Source organism: Coturnix japonica, chromosome 4 (assembly GCF_054131305.1).
Source record: "Coturnix japonica strain WE chromosome 4, WE-NBRP24, whole genome shotgun sequence".
Classification (NCBI taxonomy): Eukaryota; Metazoa; Chordata; class Aves; order Galliformes; family Phasianidae; genus Coturnix; species Coturnix japonica.
In genome coordinates, this window is record NC_140666.1 from 37697438 (window position 1) to 37718637 (window position 21200).

The following is a 21200-nucleotide window of genomic DNA, read 5'->3' on the forward strand; positions in this document are numbered from 1 at the left end:
TCCATCCCAGTCACTAGGTCTTAGCATCTGGGCTGCTTTTGCTGCAGCTGGAACCGACTTCCTGTCCTATTCAGACTGAAAACAAGCAGCAGCTGCCTCCATTTACACGTATCATTTTGTAGGAATAGCTTTTACCTCATGGACAGAAATATCAGTTCCCCACCAGCACCTTCTAATCATTTTTCCTCACCTGCAATAGGCCACACTGACCATACACCTGCACCAAGCCTGGCAAGACAGCCAACTGGAACAAGAAGTGCACAGTAGAAATGAAGTGCATTTTCCCCGCCAGCCAAAATCCCCACCAAGCAAAAGCATCAGACCTGACACTGACACTTCTCCCCTTGTTCCTCTTTTCTCCACAGTAAACAACCTAAAACCTCCATGTTTGTATAACTGGTCTCATTTTATTGACCTCTGGTCATGTTCCTCTGGACTTCAGCAGATTTGTCCCTGTCTTACTTGAAGTCTGCTTCAACAGCTCCAGAAAAAGTTCAGAGTAGATATTCAAAGTATTTATTTTTTCAATATAATTAAGGTTGGCTATAGAACAAGCTGACCACAGATATCTGATGGAACTTTCTGGTCCATAAACCCAGATGTCTGCATTATTTAACTACTGCTACATCCACAGATTACTATGTATACACATTTGACTTAATGGGAATATTTCTTTTTGCTTTACTCAGACAAGTACTTTCCTGTTATGCATCTTGGCACAGTTTTACAACAAATCTTTCAAGAAAACCAAGGATCTATATCCTAAATCTTAAAAGTTTTACTATACTAGGCAAGCAGCTTATCATTGAAAATCTGAATTACTAGGTACCTACTTCTGAATTTGGCTAGTTATTGCTCTTGGACATCATTTAGCTTGCTAATAATGTGACATGAAATCTATCCTACACAAAAGTAACATTGCCAGTTTGGCAGCAACTTAACTCCTTGTAATTTCTGAAACCCCATCTATTAGATGGAGAAGTATAAAGCAATGCAAAGCATATGTAAAAAGCTTATTGGGTTACAGGGTGTCTTGGGCATGCATATGTTAGGTAGCAGCCTGTTTCAATAAACACAAGTTGCTTCACTTTTGAGAAAGACCTCTGAGACTGTCTCAATCTCCCATGACTTCCTTATAAACCAAATAGAGAAATGAAGATGAGATTAGGTTACAATAATGTGAGAGTACCCAGGCTGGAAATCCATATTCCAAGAGCAGTTATCAATAGCTCACTGTCAAACTCAGAAGACATGGTAATGGGGTCTGCCCTGCATCTAATACCAGTCAATAATCTCATTAATGACCTGGCATAGAAGGTGCAGTAATAAAACTCCAGATGGCACCATGAAGGCAACAAGCTGCTCAGAGAAAAGGATGAGAATTTCAGCCAATCTTGAAAAGCTCTAAACATGGTACAAAATAAATTACAAAAGTAACACACTTGAAAAACAGAAAACAAATGCAAAAAGAAACACTGATAACAATTATATTGTCACAATTATAATGACAAACCAATTTACTGCAATAGGTTTGCTACGAAGCCAGAAATAATAACTGCTTCTGAAAAAGTATGAACAAACCTAATTATTAACCAAAGAAAAACAGCAACAAAAGAAAAGAGACAGACTTATCTTCTCTGTATTTTGGAGCCTAAGACTGGTCCCAAGCTACCGTTTTTCTGTTAAACATTACTAAGCTCTCAGTGTCCAATTTTTATGCAACATCAACAAAACTAACAAATCCTAACTAGTATTATAAACACTAGCAATGTAAATCAAGAAACAATTAAATGAATTAAGGATCATGCCAGTCCATGACTTAGAAGTTATTAAACAGTACTTCCACAGAATTAAAATACATTTAATTATTTAATTTCAGAGCAGAAGATTTAAATTAAATATACTAAATACTGCAAAGAAATGAGTGTTAATCTAACTAGTAAATAGCAGTGATGGAGACATTTGCAAAATTCCAAAGAACCTTTATTTTGCATTGCTTAAACAAATGAATAGGGAAGAATAAGAAAATTAAATTTTAAGCAACAAAAATCAAAAGTTCAGAAGTTCAACCAAACCTTATGCTACAGTGCAGGGTTAGTTTCTCACTCTCATCATCAATCCAAGACCTTCACAGATTATCAACAAAGACTGGATATAACCAACATATGCTTTGGTATTCTCTGTGGAAGTATGGTACCAGCCAAGAAGACCTGCTTCCAAAACTAGCTCGTTGGAGGCATGTTACATGTTTTAAGGAGAGCTAACTAAAATTATTGTAAAACTTATGACAACAAGCATCACTAATTTACATTTACTCTCATCACACAAGAAGCAAGGAGAAACTTTTCCCATTTCTTTTAAGTTATTAACTCAGTGGTTTTAAATATTAAAGATTCTTTCAGATGGAGCGGGAATAAAACCCTTCTTTTACCTGCATGTTCCTCCTTCTGTGCAACGAAATGGAATAAAAAGCATATACTTTGGCCTTGCAAATTCAAGATTGAAAGCAGCATCCAAAATTTCTATAAATGGATGCATTAAACTGCAAGCTTTTCATCAGCTGTACAAGCAGCAACAAAAGCCCAGGGAGCTTACAGTCATTTTTGTAATTTTTTATATTTTAAAACTATTTTTTTTTTCCAATATGCTGGTTGCATTCCATTACCATTGGAATATAATAAAAAAGATACAGCTATAAAATATTTAGCTACAGTGTTGTAGTACAAGCAGACTCCTCCAGTCAATCAAAATACTCACTCAGACCTTTCCAGCTGTACAAGTCACGAGGACTCCTCCAAAAATAATGCTTCCCATTTTATTCTCAACACAGTCCCTCTGGAGACATAATCTTTATCCCTTATCTACTTACCCCTAAATCATAAAACTAGATTTGACCCATCTGGACCTAAATTAGCATCTTTCTTCCATTTGTCATAGTCAATCAAGGAAAAAATGGCTGTAGCAGAAAATACCCAAAAACGAAGTTGATGTTCAGATCTGAAACTACACAGCATAATGCTAACTTGTAACTGAAACATTCTCAGCTAAACTGGACAGAAACATGAACAGGATATTTATGAGCCTGGTTAAAAACTGATACCAGTGTCTAATGAGTTTTCAACAACTTAAAACTTCTGTGGAGGAACAAAAGAACAACGAAACACATATCTATAGCACAGAGGCCAATTCTGCCTTATTTCAATCTCCAGGCTAAGAGTACTAAAATTTTACAAAATTAATTGAAATATCCTGCATAAATGTGCACTGCATATTTTCTTAAATGATAGGATAGCTTCAAACTTCTTTCCCTTTTTCCATTAGCTGTGGGCCTACAACCACAGATAAACAGACATGCAGTACAAAATAAGTTACACCACTGAGGAAAGTTTTTACCTTGATATCAGAAGTGTCACGCTGACTGTTTCGCCATGCTCTTGAAATAGATGAAAAGGTTCTATCAGCATGATCGAACTTCCCACCTTGTAGATTTAGGAAAAATGTTGTGAAGGGTTCCTAAAAGCATTTTAGAAACAATAATTAAAAATAGCAACATGCTTCTTTAGTAAACTCAGGGAAAATTTAATTACTTTCTGGTTAGGTGATGGTGCTGTTCTTCCAGAAGATATATGCTTAGTTGCAAAAAGTTAGTTCTACTATCCAAGAGTGAGAAATACAGAATTATGTTTATTTCTTCCATAAATTATTTAATTTATACTCTATGCACATAATTACAGATACAGAAAAACAAATGTATATGAAATAAATATTCACAGTGCGGAGGAGAAGCCACAATTAATTGCTTTTGAAAATATGAAAAAGTTCAATATTTTTACCTTAGATTTTTCTTTAAAGGAGTATGTAATAAATACATTTTATTTTGTTAAAAGTAATCTGTTAATATAAATGGCAGCATTAAATACTGATAGCTTTATGACTGTTATTGTTAAATATGTAATTTGTGATTTAGGAAAGAAAAATGTTTCAGATTTTAAAGCCTCCTCTTAGTTAAAGAACACTTAAGCACATATTAGTGGGTAATTGCTTGAAATTAGCTAAGTGCTATAAATTACTTTAAGGATTTATGTATGCTTGTACCATTCTAACAAGCTTTAATTAATGATGTACTACTAATGCTTTCCCAAAGAAATTACTTTCTAAGAGATAAATTGCCTTTCAATTTTATGGAAAAATGCTTTGTTTAATCAATATATTACCAATACACAGTGTCTCAAAAGTTACTTCCATACAAATTGCAGCAAATTTAAAAAGAATTACCTGTATCATAGAATCTCAGAAAATAATTCATTTAATATCATTAGGAAGTGAAAATTAAAAACCTTCATATAAAACCACAAATGTTCAGTATACAGTTCATTTAGAAAGTACGCAAGAGAGGAAAGTTAACTATGTTCAAAGTAGCTTAAGAACATAAATTAAAAAGTAATTGTTAAGAAGGAAAAGTTTTGCTGATTAGAAAAGTCCACACCATAAATATTACAAGCTTTCTGCTCAAACTCTGAATTACTTTTATCCTTGGTAATCAAAAATCTCAGTATGCTCCTGTGCCATTGCTTTTAGTTTCACTCACTCCTAGCTATTTTTTATTTTTAATTATCATTTAAAAGAAGTACATATTTAATCAATATACTTACAATTCTTAATAACCATGCGAGTGCAAAGCTTGCAGTTGAATAATGTGTACCATAGTGAAACTTTGGAACTTGATCATCTTCCCATGATTCATATCTCTCAGCAAAGAATGCTGCTCTCTTTGGGTTCAAAGCTCCAATAGGCTAGAAAGTTTGTAGAAATAAATATGTAAGTAAATAAAAATAACAGCATGCATTATCACATCATGTTTTCCATGGTTTTTTGAGAAATAATTAGTATCACCATGCATGGAAAATAATGGGCGTGGTATTTTGCAAATACAGGTGCTGTATTCTGTGAGCAGCTGTATAATCTCTGTAATTCCAACCAGAATCCCAAGCACACACACACAGATGTTTGGAAAAAAAAAAAGTCTCTTTTACATCCATATAGGCATAACTTGTTTTTACTACTGATTACAGACAATCACTGAAACTCAGTTTACAAAATGTCTTGGACAAATTCAATGTGTTGGACAAAGCGTTAACTTGTGTGCTTGAGAGGGGAGGTGTGTGTGGGGGGGTGGTTGAATGGTTGCGTGACCAAACACAACTTTGGAAATTTTAGGGGGGGAAATATCCAAGTAATAGGGTGGAAGAATATTACCAGTGCAGATTTCTGACATTACTGTTCTTGTTTGTATGCCTTCTATTTACCATCTCAAGACAAATGAATTACTTAATGAATAAAACCCGAAACATTGCAGTAGGCAAATAAAATAGCTGAATATTGATATAAAAATGTGGATATAAAGCATACAAATAGCATATGTATGATTTGAAAAATCTATCAAACTTTCAGCAACATAGGTAAGCGCTGAACAAAGACTGACAAAGACATAAGAAAAAGAATGCTTTGACATCAATGGCCAAGCATTTCCTAAGTAGAATTTGACATAAAGGATATGGAAAAATGAGTACATTTCACATTCAGAACTGAGAAATCCAAAAGTGAATTTGGCTGTTCCACATGTATAATGTTATAAGAGATCTAAAATACCTTCATATATATATATATGTGCAGAACAAATACATAATACAATTTTGTGTGTATATGAAAAACATTATTTGTGTATTATTAACATAAATTATGCCCATCTGAAAAAACAATGTAAGTCCTGAAGTGTAACTTGAAAACACACGGAATTGTTTTCTTATTTCTGTATTGCAAAAATAAATATCCTACAAGGCAAAAAGAAACTTCAAAAGTATCCAAAAACAATCAATAACCTAGTTAGTAATTCAAGCACAGTTCAAGCAAAAAACCATTGTGCTATTCTAGTTATTGCTTTTCAAATATCTGCTTCTTTGTAGCTCACATGAAATTTGGCATAGCAGCTTCAAAGTATCTTCTCCTCAAGCATAGAGTAGATCCATGAATGACCTAAGATCTTATCTTATGTTTTTTACTTAAAGCAGCTTTCAAATTTCAGTAGGATAAAGAAAACATCTTAGGTTAATTACTATTTTTGCAGTTCACTAATTTGAAATAGAACCCTTTAAAATAAGTGGTTCTTGTATAAAAGGATTTTTATCTGATTTAACAAATTTATTCCAGGGAAGAATGAAATTGAGTCTAAGAAGTCTTTTTGTTGCAAGAACCATTCTGGAATCTCCATCTGTACTGATTTTCCCTAAAGACTTGGCTATGCTTGAGGGGGGGAGAAAAAGAAGAAAGAAGGTCATCGTTAGACAAATTATATGAATTAAAATAGAAACAGTGTTGTGATGTATGGTTCTGTAACAATTTATGCTTTCTCTTTATCTGCCTCTATTTTTATTACTTTCCAAATGAGTATGGCTCAAATCAATAGTTATAAAATTACATTCCTTGAATATAAAGCTAAACACAATTAGAATTGATTTCATTTTCTTTTCAGAAAAAAAAAATATAATAATAATGGCATCACACAGAGATCCATATAGCCAGAATCCACAGTATTGATTTTGGCTGTTATTGTTACAGTTGGTTTCTGAAGCCTGCAACAGGACAACTATCAAGACATGTCACATTTATATGCAAGCAAATAAAAAAAAATCCCCAAATGAAAGAAAGCTTAGGGGAAAAAAAAGAACCATGGAGCTGTGCACTGACAATGATACACTATCAGCTTACTCAGAGAAGTTACAGTGGGAATACACACATTGAATTATACATTACACGAATGCACTGATTTATTGTGGTAATAACATCCACCTCATTAAAAGATTCTGCTTTGCTGCAGTTGGAAGACTACATATTGTTTACTGCTATAAATTAATGGCAACACACAGAAGACTGTAGGACCCTTCTAACAATAGATCTGTAATGACAGTGCTGTATATCACAGCTTCCCTAGCAGCTTCATAATAAAATGGAGACAATGTATTGGGCTAATACATTCTACCAGGCAGGCCCATATTTTTCTGACAACTGCTTTTAAGGATGAGGTGATTCTAGTGTATTACACTTCACTGTAAACAGTTAACTGAGCTTGAGCTGCAGAATAAAGCACAAATAAGCATATTTGAATCTCCTCTGACTTCTAATTTAGTAAAAGATTCAACTGAAATGTTATAATTGTTTTTTTATTCCAAAATTAACAGAGAATCATGATTATATACTGGACTCTCTCCTCTCTGGATAGACAGAAAGGGAAATGAGTAAATTCAAACTATGCTAGATGTAGCTGTGAGACCAGAAATCTGCACCACTGAAGGTGGTTTCCCTTTGCTTTGGACTACTGAAAAACCATGGGGTAAGAGCCTTCATATCCATCCATTTCAGACTATATGTTCTTTACAGCATCACTTTTAAGATAAGAAAATTAGGTACTAGCTTATCAATTAAAAATAATGATTTACTTGGAGGAAAAAAAGGTAGAGGGAGAAAAATTCTAACAAGCAAAAACAGTAGTGACATCGCAGAAGTCAAGACAAAAGAAGCCACGGTTACTAAGCTATAAAACTGTACTGAAAAATTGAGTAACTCAAATGCTTTCCAAGTTCATTTGAAAAATAGAAAATGGTCCAAAATGTAGAACGGACTGTGAATGGAAGGTTCTGTTTTCTTTGTTTTCTCAAGTGCTGGACAGAGCGAGCCTCAGACTTTACACCAATCTATTTTTCTTTATTTGAGATAGAACAAAGAATTGTTTGTTGAAAAATAACTGAGAAAACACACTGATCTACTGCTGTTAAATATGTCCAGAAACTATGGTGTATGGTTATACTTGCTGCTCCTTAATCTTATTTGGTGCCAGACGAACCAGAACAGTGGCACACCTTGCCTCCATTTTCAGAAGATGCCTTGTTGCACCATCAAACACCTCTAACAGTGACAAGCAGAATGTCCACTGCTCTTCTAAATAGAGCAGAATCTCCCCTGGACTCAACCACACGTGTTCAAGAACAAAGACACTGCTAAAAAAGGAATATGCGCATTTGGGAACATTGCTCATTACTTAACATAAGCAGAATAAAAATTGTGCAAAACTATCATCCCTAAAAATCTGTATTTCAAAACTTCACCATGACCAAAAAAATGTAACTTCTTTGCCAATTAACTTCTATAGCTCATCACTGTTTAAATAACTTAATCATTCAAACGTTAAAACTAGCTCTTCTCTTACATACAACACTATGAACTCATAGCTGATAAGCTCCTCATACCTTACATTTTAAGGTATTTCTTCTAGCCTTAACATTTCTCTGTGTCTTGCCCACTTTATCAGCATATTTTCACATGTTGGTATCTGAAATTTATCCAGCGTTCCACTGTTAGTCTTCTCATTATTATAAATACACCAAGTGCTGTACACTCTATTCCAATCCATTCACATCTGCATTTATAGAGAACTGCTTGTTTAGTTACTGTATGTATTACCAGCACATGATTAACTCACAGAAGTAGCCAGTACTTGTAATATTGTTAGGACTTCCTGTTCATCTAAGTTAAATTTCTTTTTCCCGGACAGAAACATAAAGACAAGATGTAAGGTTTTAATTGCATCTCAACCTTATTAATATTTGTCATTTGGGAAACATCTGGAAAGAAATTCATAAAATGCAAATCACTAATTTTCCATTCTTAATTTTTGAGAAAGGGCACCAAATATTCTCATTTACTGCTAAAACACACCACTCTTGCTCTCAAACAGCCAAATACAGTTTTCTTAGAAATGTTATCCTGCAACTCCTTCAACTCCTTCAACTTCCTTAGAGGACATCTGACCTTTAAACCACACATAACTCAAATTCATTAAAGAACTGTAGCCAAAAGAAAACTACAGACAATCACCTGCTAAACAGTTTGATCTCCCTGCACTGACCTACCAAATAGATCCTTGAGCTGCTTTGGGAAAGATTTAAAAGCAAGAAAACAATCTACCAAGGAGAAAACAAACCCTTACCAACTCAGCTCTTAAAGAATGGGTTTGATAGTTGATATTTGCATCCTGCAACCAACATTGGGCTAAGAAGGGAAAACTATGAATTCAAACATCAAAATTTGGCAGAAGCTGCTACGGGACAGAACTTGACAGAAATTTTATAATCAGTCTCAGTGAGCACTTACATAATATACAATCTTTACCCCTCCATTTCTAACTTAAACTCAAGTAATGCCTCCTGTTTTACTCTGCTGGTGCATGGCATCAGTAGCATGACAGTAGAAGTTTAAGCTTCCTATCAATATTCCATTACACTTTGTTGCCATGCAACAGATGGCAGCAGATGGACAGTATAAAAAAACGGCATCTGACATGGAAGAGTGTACGTAACAAAAGTTTGTCAATGAATTTCTTAATGCAGAAAAAACAGCACACGTTGAAATTTACTTATGCTTGCTTAACATTGATGGAGATCAAACAGTGCATGTGAGCACAGTAGAGGACGATGCATTTCAGCAGTAGTGACAGTAGCAGTGGGTCACCTCTGCTGATGCAGATTTTTACAAGCACAGCTTACAGGCTCCTGTGATAGCTGGTGAAAATGCACAGCTAATGGTCATAATTATATTGAAAAATAGAACAAATTATCAACTACAAAACACTGTTAAATAGCATTATAGTGCTCCTCATTGGAGTTTCCATAGATATTCATAGGAGGTCTTACTTTTAGAGAGACATATGTACAGTCCTTAATGTTATTGTAAATAATGTTTCAGTAACTCATTACACTGTTTTTGAGAGCCACAACATAAGCAGCTACTAGAACTTCAAGTGATTTCTTAGAGAAATAAGAAATCCGGTGGTTACATACTTTTTGCATATGCAATACTGAAACCCTGTATTAATCATTAACATTAGTGACTGTACTTTACTAATTTTTACATCACTATATGAAATCAGAAAAATGTATATAACTGCACTGGATTCATTTCTAATCACTAAGGTCAACATACATCTCTGGTGGACTCGTTGAGCCATCCCCTAGTTGTTTGTTTAATGATGCTAAGCATCCTGAAAGGTCATTACGCTCATGCTTACCCTTCTAATCCATTACTCTGAACACAGGCATCTCATACAGTTACAACACTTGTAAATTCACAGGAATTAAGGAATCAAATAGGATTAAAAACTAAAACAAGTTCTGGAGAATAGCTCCTCTGGTTATTATGTAGGCCTGAAGTTAAATCATTCGCACGTACAGAAAAGAGCTGCAAAAAAACAAGACTTCATGACTTCAGAGAGTACACTAAATTTAAAATTCCATAATTACTCAAATTGCAGAACAAAGACATTTGTATGTTCTCATGTAATTAAATTAAAATCACTGCTGCAGGAAGCAATGCAAAACACATGCAAACAGGTTAAGAAAAGAAGATCACAAGACCTCCAGTCACCATTAAACACTGTGCAAATTGTTTTCCCAGTTTATGAAGTCTTTAAACTTCTGCCTGCCAGATACTGCAAGTTATCTGAAGGAAAGGATGATGCTTTGTATGCTCTTTTCTTCTTTCAGTAGGTTCCTGCTACTGGCTATTCACAGAGGTGAACTTTAGGACTTGTCCTTCTCATACAACTTCATATTAAAATACTCAGTATATCTAGATATACAGTCTTGGTGAGCATGATTGCAACAAAAGCTAGTCAAGGGCACACCAGTAAAACAAACTTGCAGTTATTCTGGCATGCAAATGAATTTTTCACCAAGATACATCTTTAATTTATTTACACTACTGGCTACCAGCCACCTCACTTAATACTTGCACATGCAGCTTAGGGTGCAGAGAACTATTGCCCAGCAGCTATTTCATCTAAGTGACAAGTATAATCAGCAGACTGTGATCAGCATTTTTATCACGTGTAGGGTCTGTGGGCATTTCCCAATGCACTGCATATGAGATAAAATGCCATAATCCTCTCATCTCTTTGTTTCTAAAATAAATTTAATACAATGTATACATCCAAAAGCTACTGAGACATTTTTTAAGTAAATATACTGCATAAAAATGGTTGATTGTCTTTACAAGCTTTCTCTGAAATTACTTTTTCAAAAAACATCTTCACATTGATAACAGTAGTATCAAATGCTATAGCTTACAGATTCCAAAACTAAAGACTTTCTAGAAACAATGCACTACTGAACTACAAACTTGCAATGATGCTTTTATGTAAAGTTTAATTAATCGTTCAGCATAACTGAATGTTTCATGCACTGTGCACAGTTGATAGGACTACACTGTAATACCACTAGGAAGGTAAACTGAAGGGAGCTATTATGCTTTTTAGTCTTTCAAAAGGTCAGGGAGAAAGGAAGTTATGTCTCTGTGAATGAGGAGGAGAAATCAGGCTGTTTTCCAGAGGTGAAGAGGATATGGCACTGCAGTTGCATTACTAACAAAATAACACTGCTAGCCAAAAACAATTGTTTGCATATACTGTCCGTGATACCAAGTGCAAGAAATCTCTGTATCATCTACTTATTAAAAAAAACAGAAAAGAAAAAAAAAAAAAAAATCCCTTTATGGATTTTCAGAAACAGTATTTAGCAAGAAGCCACATGCACTTGAATCATGGCAACTGATTCTGAAAACACTGCCTTCCCTTCCCTTCACAGATCATGTTCCTCTGCCAACAGAAGATGCTGTCTCAGAAATCAACAGCCATCATACTTAACACCAGGTCTATACAAAATAATCTGAAATGAAAACATTCCTTTTCAGTTTTACTAAAATCATTGGACCTGAAGCTAAAAGCTGACAGAAATTTCTATTTTATGCAGATTATTATTAGGATACACAAAGTAAATGCTGTTCATCATGTGCAAGCATCAAGTCCTAAAAATAGAACGTCAGAAGATGAGATGGTAACTGCAAATTTCAGTTACTTAAGTTAAAGGAGAAATTGGATAGAGATCAGCACTCAAATCAGGAATTCTCCATGTGCTGTGAAATATTTTACATTTCCTCTTCTTGTTTGCTTTTGTTTGGCTCTACATATAAAATCCTCTCTTAGGCTATTGGTCAACTAAGTATATATTATGTACCCAGAACAGTGAAATGAATTATTTACTAATCTGTACTTGGGATAGTTTGACTCTGTATTTTTGTGATAGTCATAATAGTTGGATTTATAACAACCAAAACTGGTGACTTAGAATAACAGAGTGGTACAGAAGATAAGAATGGGGTCCGCCATTCTCTGTTCCGCTGAGTAGCACATGTTCTCTCCTTCTATATACTAAAAATAAGTAGATTTACCAAATCTTTTGGTGCCCTTAGCTGTTTTGCAGATTGCAATTTAAAGCTATGTACTGCCAAAAAGATAATTTAAAGTAATTTAAAGTCATAAAACAACGTCACATCGACGAAAGCACTGACCTTAAATAATTAAGCTGAGTATGTAAACTTGTAAAATTACTACAGCTAAAGCATAGCAACAGTTGTATAGACAACATGTTTCCCCAACAGACTGACAAATTGTCTATGACAGCTTAACAAACCCAGAAACCATATACAAAGATAGAAAAAAAACTTCCATAGAAATGATCATACTTAACAGTAACTTCAGAAAATAGCAGTAATTTGTTACTGGTCTGGCACATAAAAAACATATGCATGTTCACAATAGGAGAGACCAAAAAACTTGTGAAACACAACATTTTTATCACTAATGGGAAGGAATCATAAATTATGAAAAACTGAAAAACAGTACAGTGATAGGTTTCCACATGCCCTCTCACACCCTTCTTTAACAACATGAGGTAGGTCACTCTGAAACTAATGCCTTATAATTATTACCTACTTATTACAACAAAGAGCACAATAACACCATTTGACAAAGAAAAACTTTTAGCTACAAAAAACTTTTTTTTTTTTTCAACATCATCACAACCATTAGCTATGCATTTTCCACATCAATCAACAAGAGCCTGTATTTTTATATGTTCCAAAAAATCTGCAGAGGTAACCACTGCTGAAACACACTACTCACTGTGTCCATTCTTTGGTCTCCATCAACATTCAGAAAGTGCTGATGTAGAACACTGATGGAAAGGTTCGACTTCTAATGCCATACCACACCAGCATCCACCTCTGACATCATAGGCAAACAGAATAAAACAGGAAGCACTGCTTTTCAGAGTAGCCCTTATATATTTATTGCTCTGAATGCATTTTTCTTCCAGGTGTTTTTCAATAAAACTTCACATAAAATTTTATCTACAATAAACTGAAGCCACAAATTTCAAAGCTTAGCTGTGTACTGTGTGAAAAGCTTGCTTCCATCTACTTCGAATCTGGTAACTATTTCATTTTCTTTCTCCCAGAATTAAAAAAAAAAAAAAAATAACACAAAGATGCAACAAATAATTGTTGCCTTCTTTATTTCCTCCATATTACTGTGATTGCCCCAAACACAGGTGTAAAATTGCTTTATTTTGATTGCTAGTATATTTTAAAGCCAGACATGAGTTCCACGGTTTTCTGTGATCATTTTAAGGGTTATGAACCATGCACAGCTCATTTCCAATTAGAAATCTCTGTACATTCAGAGCATTTGAACAAGAGTAGGATGGAGAGTAACATCAGATACAAATAAACAAGAGCATTTTGAATGCTCACTGTTAATTACAAGTTGCTATTCTTATGTTCATTTGTATATTACAAACTACCTTTTCTTGAGGGAAAGAAGTCTTCTAGTAGTGCCAAATTATCATCTTACAATATTTTGTCTTACAAAAGATCACAGCTACTTGAAAAAAGCAAGATATTAAAACAACATCAACAACAATTTTTTCTTAATTCTTTTTGAGTAATCTCAAAACAGACCTGAAGTGCAAACAAGGAAGAAAAAAACCTCAGAATCGTAGTAAGATGCACTCTCATCCACTTACACATGCTTTAAGAAGACAACTTGATAAAGAGAAAATAACCAGCTAATGAAAAGAAACAAGAAAAATGAAACTCAATGAACGATGTTTATGTTAGTGTAACAGAGCACTGGAAAATCCTAAAATATTTAACAAATTCTATCTAAACTAAGGATTTAGAAATGAACGTTTAGATAAATCATTGCAAAGATGTACTTAGATGAGGATTGAGTCTCAACAGGTTTCCATAAGAGAAAGAAGCAATAAAACATGCGTGAAAATTCAGAAAAACATCCAATATTAGATGCTGCATGAGACTCTAAGATAGCAGCACAACAAGTCTATCCCCAAAAATTCGTGCTCGGCTGGCGCGGTCCCTGTCCTTGGTGCTGAAGTGCCACATCCGACGGATAGACTCATTCCGCGGGGCGTCTGACCATGGTGCTGCAAAAACAATCTCTGGAGCCAGGGAACGAGGCACTGCAGCAGGTTGCTTACACAGCCGTGTGACTTGTAGTTTTGTTTCCTCGTTTTGGCAAATGTACCCCAAAAAACCCAGATCAACTGACAGAGAAGATCACCTTTATTACCCACAGTATCACCCACTGATCACCTTTATTACCTACAGAAGTCCTTGAAGGCACCTGCCTGAGGGTTACTGACACTGCAGAGGCTTACAAAATCTTTTTTTATTTTTCCCCACTCTTTAAGAAGTAGAAAAAAAACTTATGTTATTAAAACCAAACTTTGCAGTGGAATATATCGGCCTATGCATTTTAGTTGGTCTGATTTCCTAGTTTGCAACAGATTTTTGGGTCCAAATAAAGAAAGCCTGTAACAGCCCAAATATGATAGCACTGTCCTGGAATGTGAACAAGAGAACTTCATATGCATGCACAGCTTTCTTTAAAGAGGTAACTCCCATAACACAAACATGAACTTCACCACAACTCCCTATTTCCTCCTTAGTCCTCTCTATAATCAAAGGTGACAGACCGGGAAGAAACAGACTTTGTTCTCTCACCTAAATTTTGCTTTATAATGGTTTCTTAAATGGTACCAACACACGCATGCCTGAAAATCAAAATACTGTTTAGACTACTCCTTCCTGTTTAAATGCTTCCTTTCCCTTCAAAGCTTAAAACAAAACAAAACAAAAAACAAAAAAAAAACTACTTTGCACAATCAGGTATGGAGCTCAAATATACAGCTACAGCAAGAGGAAAAATATCCACACCTTCTTTCAGAGCTTATCCTGTCTTGGTTTGAAATATTTTCAATTAAGTGCTATCTTTTGTTAAAGATACTGATGATGAATTTACTGAAAGGGAACTTGTTGATTCAACGGTGATAAATGTCACAGGTTTCAGTGTCCAAATTCCAGTTGCAAAGGACTACCAAAGTAAACCATCAGTGCTGAAATTTTGGCTTCCTATTATCTTGTTCTTCTCACTTTCTTTCACTGTCCAGTTCTGGAACATGTTTTGTGCTTAGAAGGACACTGAGTAATTCTTGTGAGTTAATCTGTTCAGGACACTATATTGAGTCCTGTGTTGGTGTATGAAATGAATAAAATGTCATTTTACATCTCCTACAAAGAAAGCATTTATCACAGAATGTCTGTAAGTTTTAATGCCCCTTTGGCCATTTTTTTTACATTTGCAGATGTACAACAGATGCAGATCAAAACAGCTACTGCTTTCTATCTCCTAGACAAAACTAACTAGAGATAAGCAAGTGAATTTCATCCTCTTCCCCCTCTCTTCCTCCTCACATGGGAAGATATTCAAGCACAAGTTATACACACTGAATTTGTGCTCTTGAGATGCACAGCTTGTAACGCAATTGAGATTGATAGGCTGAAGAACACTCAACAATGAATTTTACATTAAAATAAAAAACCTAGTCTGATTTGTCATAGCAATTAATATGTGTATTTGATATCACTGGGTCTCACATAACAATTATAAAAACCCATTTTGATGAAGGTGAGAGGTTTGGCGTGTTTTTTGTTTTGTTTTTTCCACACACTTGGCTGGAACAAAACTAATTACTCACATAACAGTCAGCACAAAATTGATGACAACTTATCAAGTATTGCAAGAAAATGATGAAACTGAGAATAAAATACTAGTGTGTACACATGTAGCTATGGTGAAGAGAAAATAAGATTTAAGAATGATATGTTTTTCTTCTAGTAGTGTCAGTTTATGACCTTACAAAAATTTTAAATGACAAATTATCAACAGCTATTCACATAGAAGATCTTATAACAAATTTCTGAGAATGTAAAATCATGCTTTGATAACTCTTGTATTCCATGTATTTTTACTTCATTTTTTGTTCCCTTACTCAAGTCCAGAAACACATTAAATGTATTGCTTCCAGTGAACAAAGAAAAAAGTGTGCTTCTGAACGTGACACATTCTGGTGGGAAACTTTGTCTGCTGTATAAATAAAATATATGCAGCTATACATATAATATGTAATACACTTTCCAAACCATAGTGACCTCTTAAGAAATAAACACTGAAGTCAAGGCAGGGTAACAGACTGGCAGTGCACTCCTGGCATTTGTCAGGAGCGTTTGTCAGACTGACAGTAATATTAACCACAATCCATTTCAGTTGCTTTGGTTTATCATTGTGTGACTGATGTTCAAAACAGTTCCATAAGAAATTGCTTAAATAAAGTGTTGGTTTAACCTACGCACTACAATTCTTTAAATCTCTACTAACTGTGGCTGATATATTAACAAAACTGTTATTCCTATTTGTCACTTTACGATACATAATGTTTACTAGCAACTTCTAAAAAAAAGCTTCAATTTTAATTGTCTTATCAACCAAAAAAAGCAAGAATATTTACCTTACAAATGTTTACCTACATGACCAGAATAACTATGCAAGTCCCACAGGAGGATTGTTAAAATCAGGTAAAATGTTAAGTGAAATATATTTAAATATTTTTTAAATCTTTGACAGTCCAAAACCATAGACATGCTATAATACATAACTATCACTTATTTTGACACACTACTCTAAAGGCAATTGTATAACAATGTATAACAATGAAAATATCACAATATATGTTACAGTCAAACATTTTCATAGTTGTAAATAAGCGAAGTGCTAATGGTTAATATTTTCAGATAGTTGTCACAAATCCATTAAGGACTACAGTGTCATCTGAGTTGATAAGTTTACAAGTCAAAATACAATTAAAAGGAGATTCCTCAGAAGTATAATAGATGGGCAGTCCTTTGTGACTTGAATTATTTCATTCATGGCATCATATTTTCAGTACAATTTAACAAAAAAAATAAAGGAAACTGATGTTGCAAAAATAATATAATCAAGGAAGTCATTAATAAAATTTATTTTATGTACAGTTATTTTATGCGCTAATTCAAGATGCACAGATCTGATGGTACTTGTAAGTTTTCAGTTTTTTTTCTAAAATGTAATTCAGCCAATCACCAATTCCTCTATATAGGTAACACGAAAAAAAAAAAAGAACAGGTAGGTAGTATGAAATAAGATCAAATTCCTGGACTCTCACATAATTCTTAAAATTCAATCAATACTGATGACAGATATTTTTAGTTGTACACTCTCCAGATTTTTTATATTTTTTTGTCTGGAAACTATTAAGAAAGCACTCATTCAATTCTAATATTTTCTTATTATTTTAAAATATTATTTAAATTTGAAAAATAATAAAACTGTGCATTGTGTAGGTTTACCCATGATTATAGATTTGTATCAGTCAGACATTCTGATAAAGCAGTGAGTTCATGACAGTCAAACAGAATAATACTAATAGAAAATACTACAATGACAGTACCTGAGTACCTTTCAACTTTGGACATAAAATATTATTTGCTTTTGATCTGTATCTAAAAACCTGTAAAAAAGTTGCTGTATATATCATATATAATAATGTATAGGCAAAAGGTATGGAATAGTCAGAATATGTACGCATACATAGATAGAAACATATACCTGTAGATACATATGTATGTATGATAGATACACAATACCTTACAAAAGTTGAATTACTAAATCTGAAGTGAAAAAATAAAATCTCAGAAGATTTTCAAACACATCTACGCTTGGCTTCATCAATAATTACCTGAAAATAAGAACTTTTAAAAACTACCTTCATTTTTTATTTTCTTTTTATCACGTTACCATCTTGTATTGATGACGTTTGTTAAAAGGACAAGTTTTAATTACAATTTTTCCTTTACATTTTCCACAAAAGCAGCAAACACTGCAGAAGATGTGAATTAGACTGAAAATTCCTGTGATAATTAACAAAGAGAAAAATAAAAGGTATATATGATGACAAATACCTTTGACAAATCTCTGAAGTTGCTAGGAAGTGTAAGGTCCAACTCATCTGATTCATAGTTGGTAAGAACCCAAGGGAAAATAGGGTACTGATTTAAATCATTGTAAGTGCGACCTAACAAACAACAAAAAACAACAGCTTAAATTAAGGGACTTCCACTTAACTAAAATATCAACCTCGGAAGATAAAACTATATAATTTTATGAGCTCCTCAAATGAACTGTAATTTACTTTAGATCCTTTATCATTTCAGTGCTCTATTTTGCTTTACTGAAAGGGATAATTAAAAAGTTTTCAAACTGCTAGTATTTAAAATGCTACAGCTCATCTCACTTTATCTGTAAACTTCTGCAAGCAGTTAAGAGTGAGAGTTAAATACATTCTTTTTCTATGCACTTTTCCTTGTTTTGTCATCTTGTTGTCTACCTTTAAAACAAAAAACCTTCCTAAAGCCAAAATATGTATCACCTACACAATACATACACACATTACATATAACCTGCAACGTAACTTGTTTTTTATCCTGTCTTTAGAAACTGTCACAGAAGTTCATTCACATGAATATGTTGTCTTCATTTTGTCCACTCTTAAAAGACTCAAGGAAAAGGCTGTTTTATCAACTTCCCAGATATATGTATGTGTATTTGAGTGGAGCTGGCATCTGGATAGGGAGCTAGGAGATATGGTTTAGTGGTTTTCTGTAGGTATGGTAAAGGGAGGACAGTTGGACTAGATGATCTTGTAGGTCCTTTCCAACCTTGTGATTCAATGATTCTATGACAGGAAAAGTTATTTGTTCAAGGGGAAAAAACTAGCTGTGCCTCATGACTGCTGAGACTGACACCACTAACTAAATGCTTCCATTCATGACTTTTATACTAATCTGTGTTACCTGCTATTGTGTTTAGAAACATCAAGTATTCAAAGTTAGAAATTTCTCGGTGTTGCCATCGCTGGGTCATATGGGAAGCTTTGAAAATCTGTCGTGGACTTGCCAAAGAAATGCGTCTGAAAAACAGAGGTAAACATTGGAGAAAAATAATGGGAAAACCTGGAGGATCTTCCTTTTTTACTTAAGAAAATTTTAGTGGCAATAGAACATTTCTTTTTACTAGTTCTATGCTATACTTCTATTTAAATCAAATTGCTGTTTTAAATACCTGAAGCTTACATATTTTAAATGCAAGAGGAAATCAATCAAATTAGACATGGAGGACAGCCTTGGTGAACATAAAACTATGCTGCTGACTTTAATCCTAAAGATTAAAAGACACAAAGTCTGACATGGAAGTACTGATTTCCCACTTACTCAAAACAACTTTGAACCCTGTACTCTAGAGCGAAAAGATATACCTTACTAATGCTTCACATGCTCTTCAGCTTATATTGGCCTACACATGATTAGAATATCCTTCTGATTAGGAACAATCATTTTAATCTTCATTTAAATACTACAGAGAATTCAAGGATGTTATGGTCAAGCTAATGCAACTGCAAACTGTCATAAAAGCTAATCAAGTACTACAACCCATCTTAAACCCATTTCAGTGGATTTGCAACCACAAGTTCTATTTTCCTTAAGCACATTAAGTCTTACTGACAAAAAGAAGATCCATTCTCTGTAACAGAAATCACACAATCCCAAATCCAAAATTTTTTGTTAGAATAACGCATTCTAAATAGCATGCTGAACCAGCAGGGATATTTTGTACAACAATAGGTATAAACGCTTTAAACCAAACAGGTTGGTTTGATGAAAAAATAAAAACACTCAGACCTCACAGATATAATTAACTCAAATTGTTAAATACCTGGTCTGAGGTAGTCCAAAGGTAGCCCCAATACCAACCCGAGGTAGACAGTTAACCACTTTCTTCACTGTTGCTTGGTCAGGAAAGTTGAACATGACACCCACTGTGAACATAAGAGTTGAAATATAATGCTATTTTGTATTACTTATTTCAGCTTTTCTCTTCAAGTAATCAAGTGCTGAGCAGATAGAAAACAAGACACGCTTCCTTCAGATTACTATCAATACACTTTCATATGATTTCCAAAATTAATTCTATTTTCCACTGAGATGAATTTCAACTGAAATTAGCAAGTTCATAAGGCCTGCAGTTGTTCTGCTTTCTGAACAGAAGTTAAATCTATAAGTATATAAAAACTAACTTGGATTAATTTCAAAAAGGTAATATATATATATATATTAGCTTAATGGGTAGACATTTTCTACATATATTCATTTCTGAAAATATTATCTTCATATTTTGTGTGAAATAACAGAATGATACTAATGAAATAAGAAACTAAAAATCTGATTAGGTAATCCAATTGTGATCACCAAGAAACATTTCCAACTTCATGAAGTGCAACTAGTGGATCCTAAGTAAAAAAGTGTTTATGCACATGATGAACATACTTGTGGACAACATGCACTCCCAGACATGCTCTGCAAAATCTGTGTCTGATTCCTTAACGCCTATATGCAAGATGAGAGTTCATTTTAAACTAAGACAAAACCTGATGACTGTCATACTAACTGTATTAAAAATGTTAACCTATAAAACATATAAAGATTTCAGGACAAAAATATCTGATTACAGAGGAGAAAAAAGCGCTTTACATTTGAAAAGTGTCCTCTTAGGACCTACTAAGTTTTCAAAATTTAATTTTAAAAATTTCATTATCACTACAAAAGGACTATAAGTGTCTGAAGAGTCTTAGTTCAAATTGTAAAGACATCATATAATCTAAATTAAAATCTACAAGGAGATCACAGCAAAAGAAACTTGTCCAAAATCTTAAATCACTACAATTTGCATCTATTGTTTATCTGAGAAAGGAACTGATAAGTAAATACAAAGTTCATACTCAAGCAGGGTTAAGCCCAAATTTATT

The 21200-nt window shown here is 33.9% G+C and overlaps 1 protein-coding gene across 6 annotated transcripts in view; it reads right to left on the reverse strand.

Annotated features, from left to right (window-relative positions):
• LRBA (LPS responsive beige-like anchor protein) overlaps window positions 1-21200 on the reverse strand; it is a 344265-nt gene that overhangs the window by 90483 nt on the left and 232582 nt on the right. For all 6 annotated transcript variants that reach the window (XM_085546513.1, XM_085546512.1, XM_085546511.1 and 3 more), the window contains 5 exons: window positions 20111-20213; window positions 19192-19307; window positions 18301-18413; window positions 4653-4793; window positions 3394-3513 (listed from right to left, as the gene is read on the reverse strand). In XM_085546513.1, coding sequence (XP_085402639.1) covers window positions 3394-3513; window positions 4653-4793; window positions 18301-18413; window positions 19192-19307; window positions 20111-20213 — 593 coding nt within the window. The remainder of the gene's footprint in view (window positions 1-3393; window positions 3514-4652; window positions 4794-18300; window positions 18414-19191; window positions 19308-20110; window positions 20214-21200) is intronic.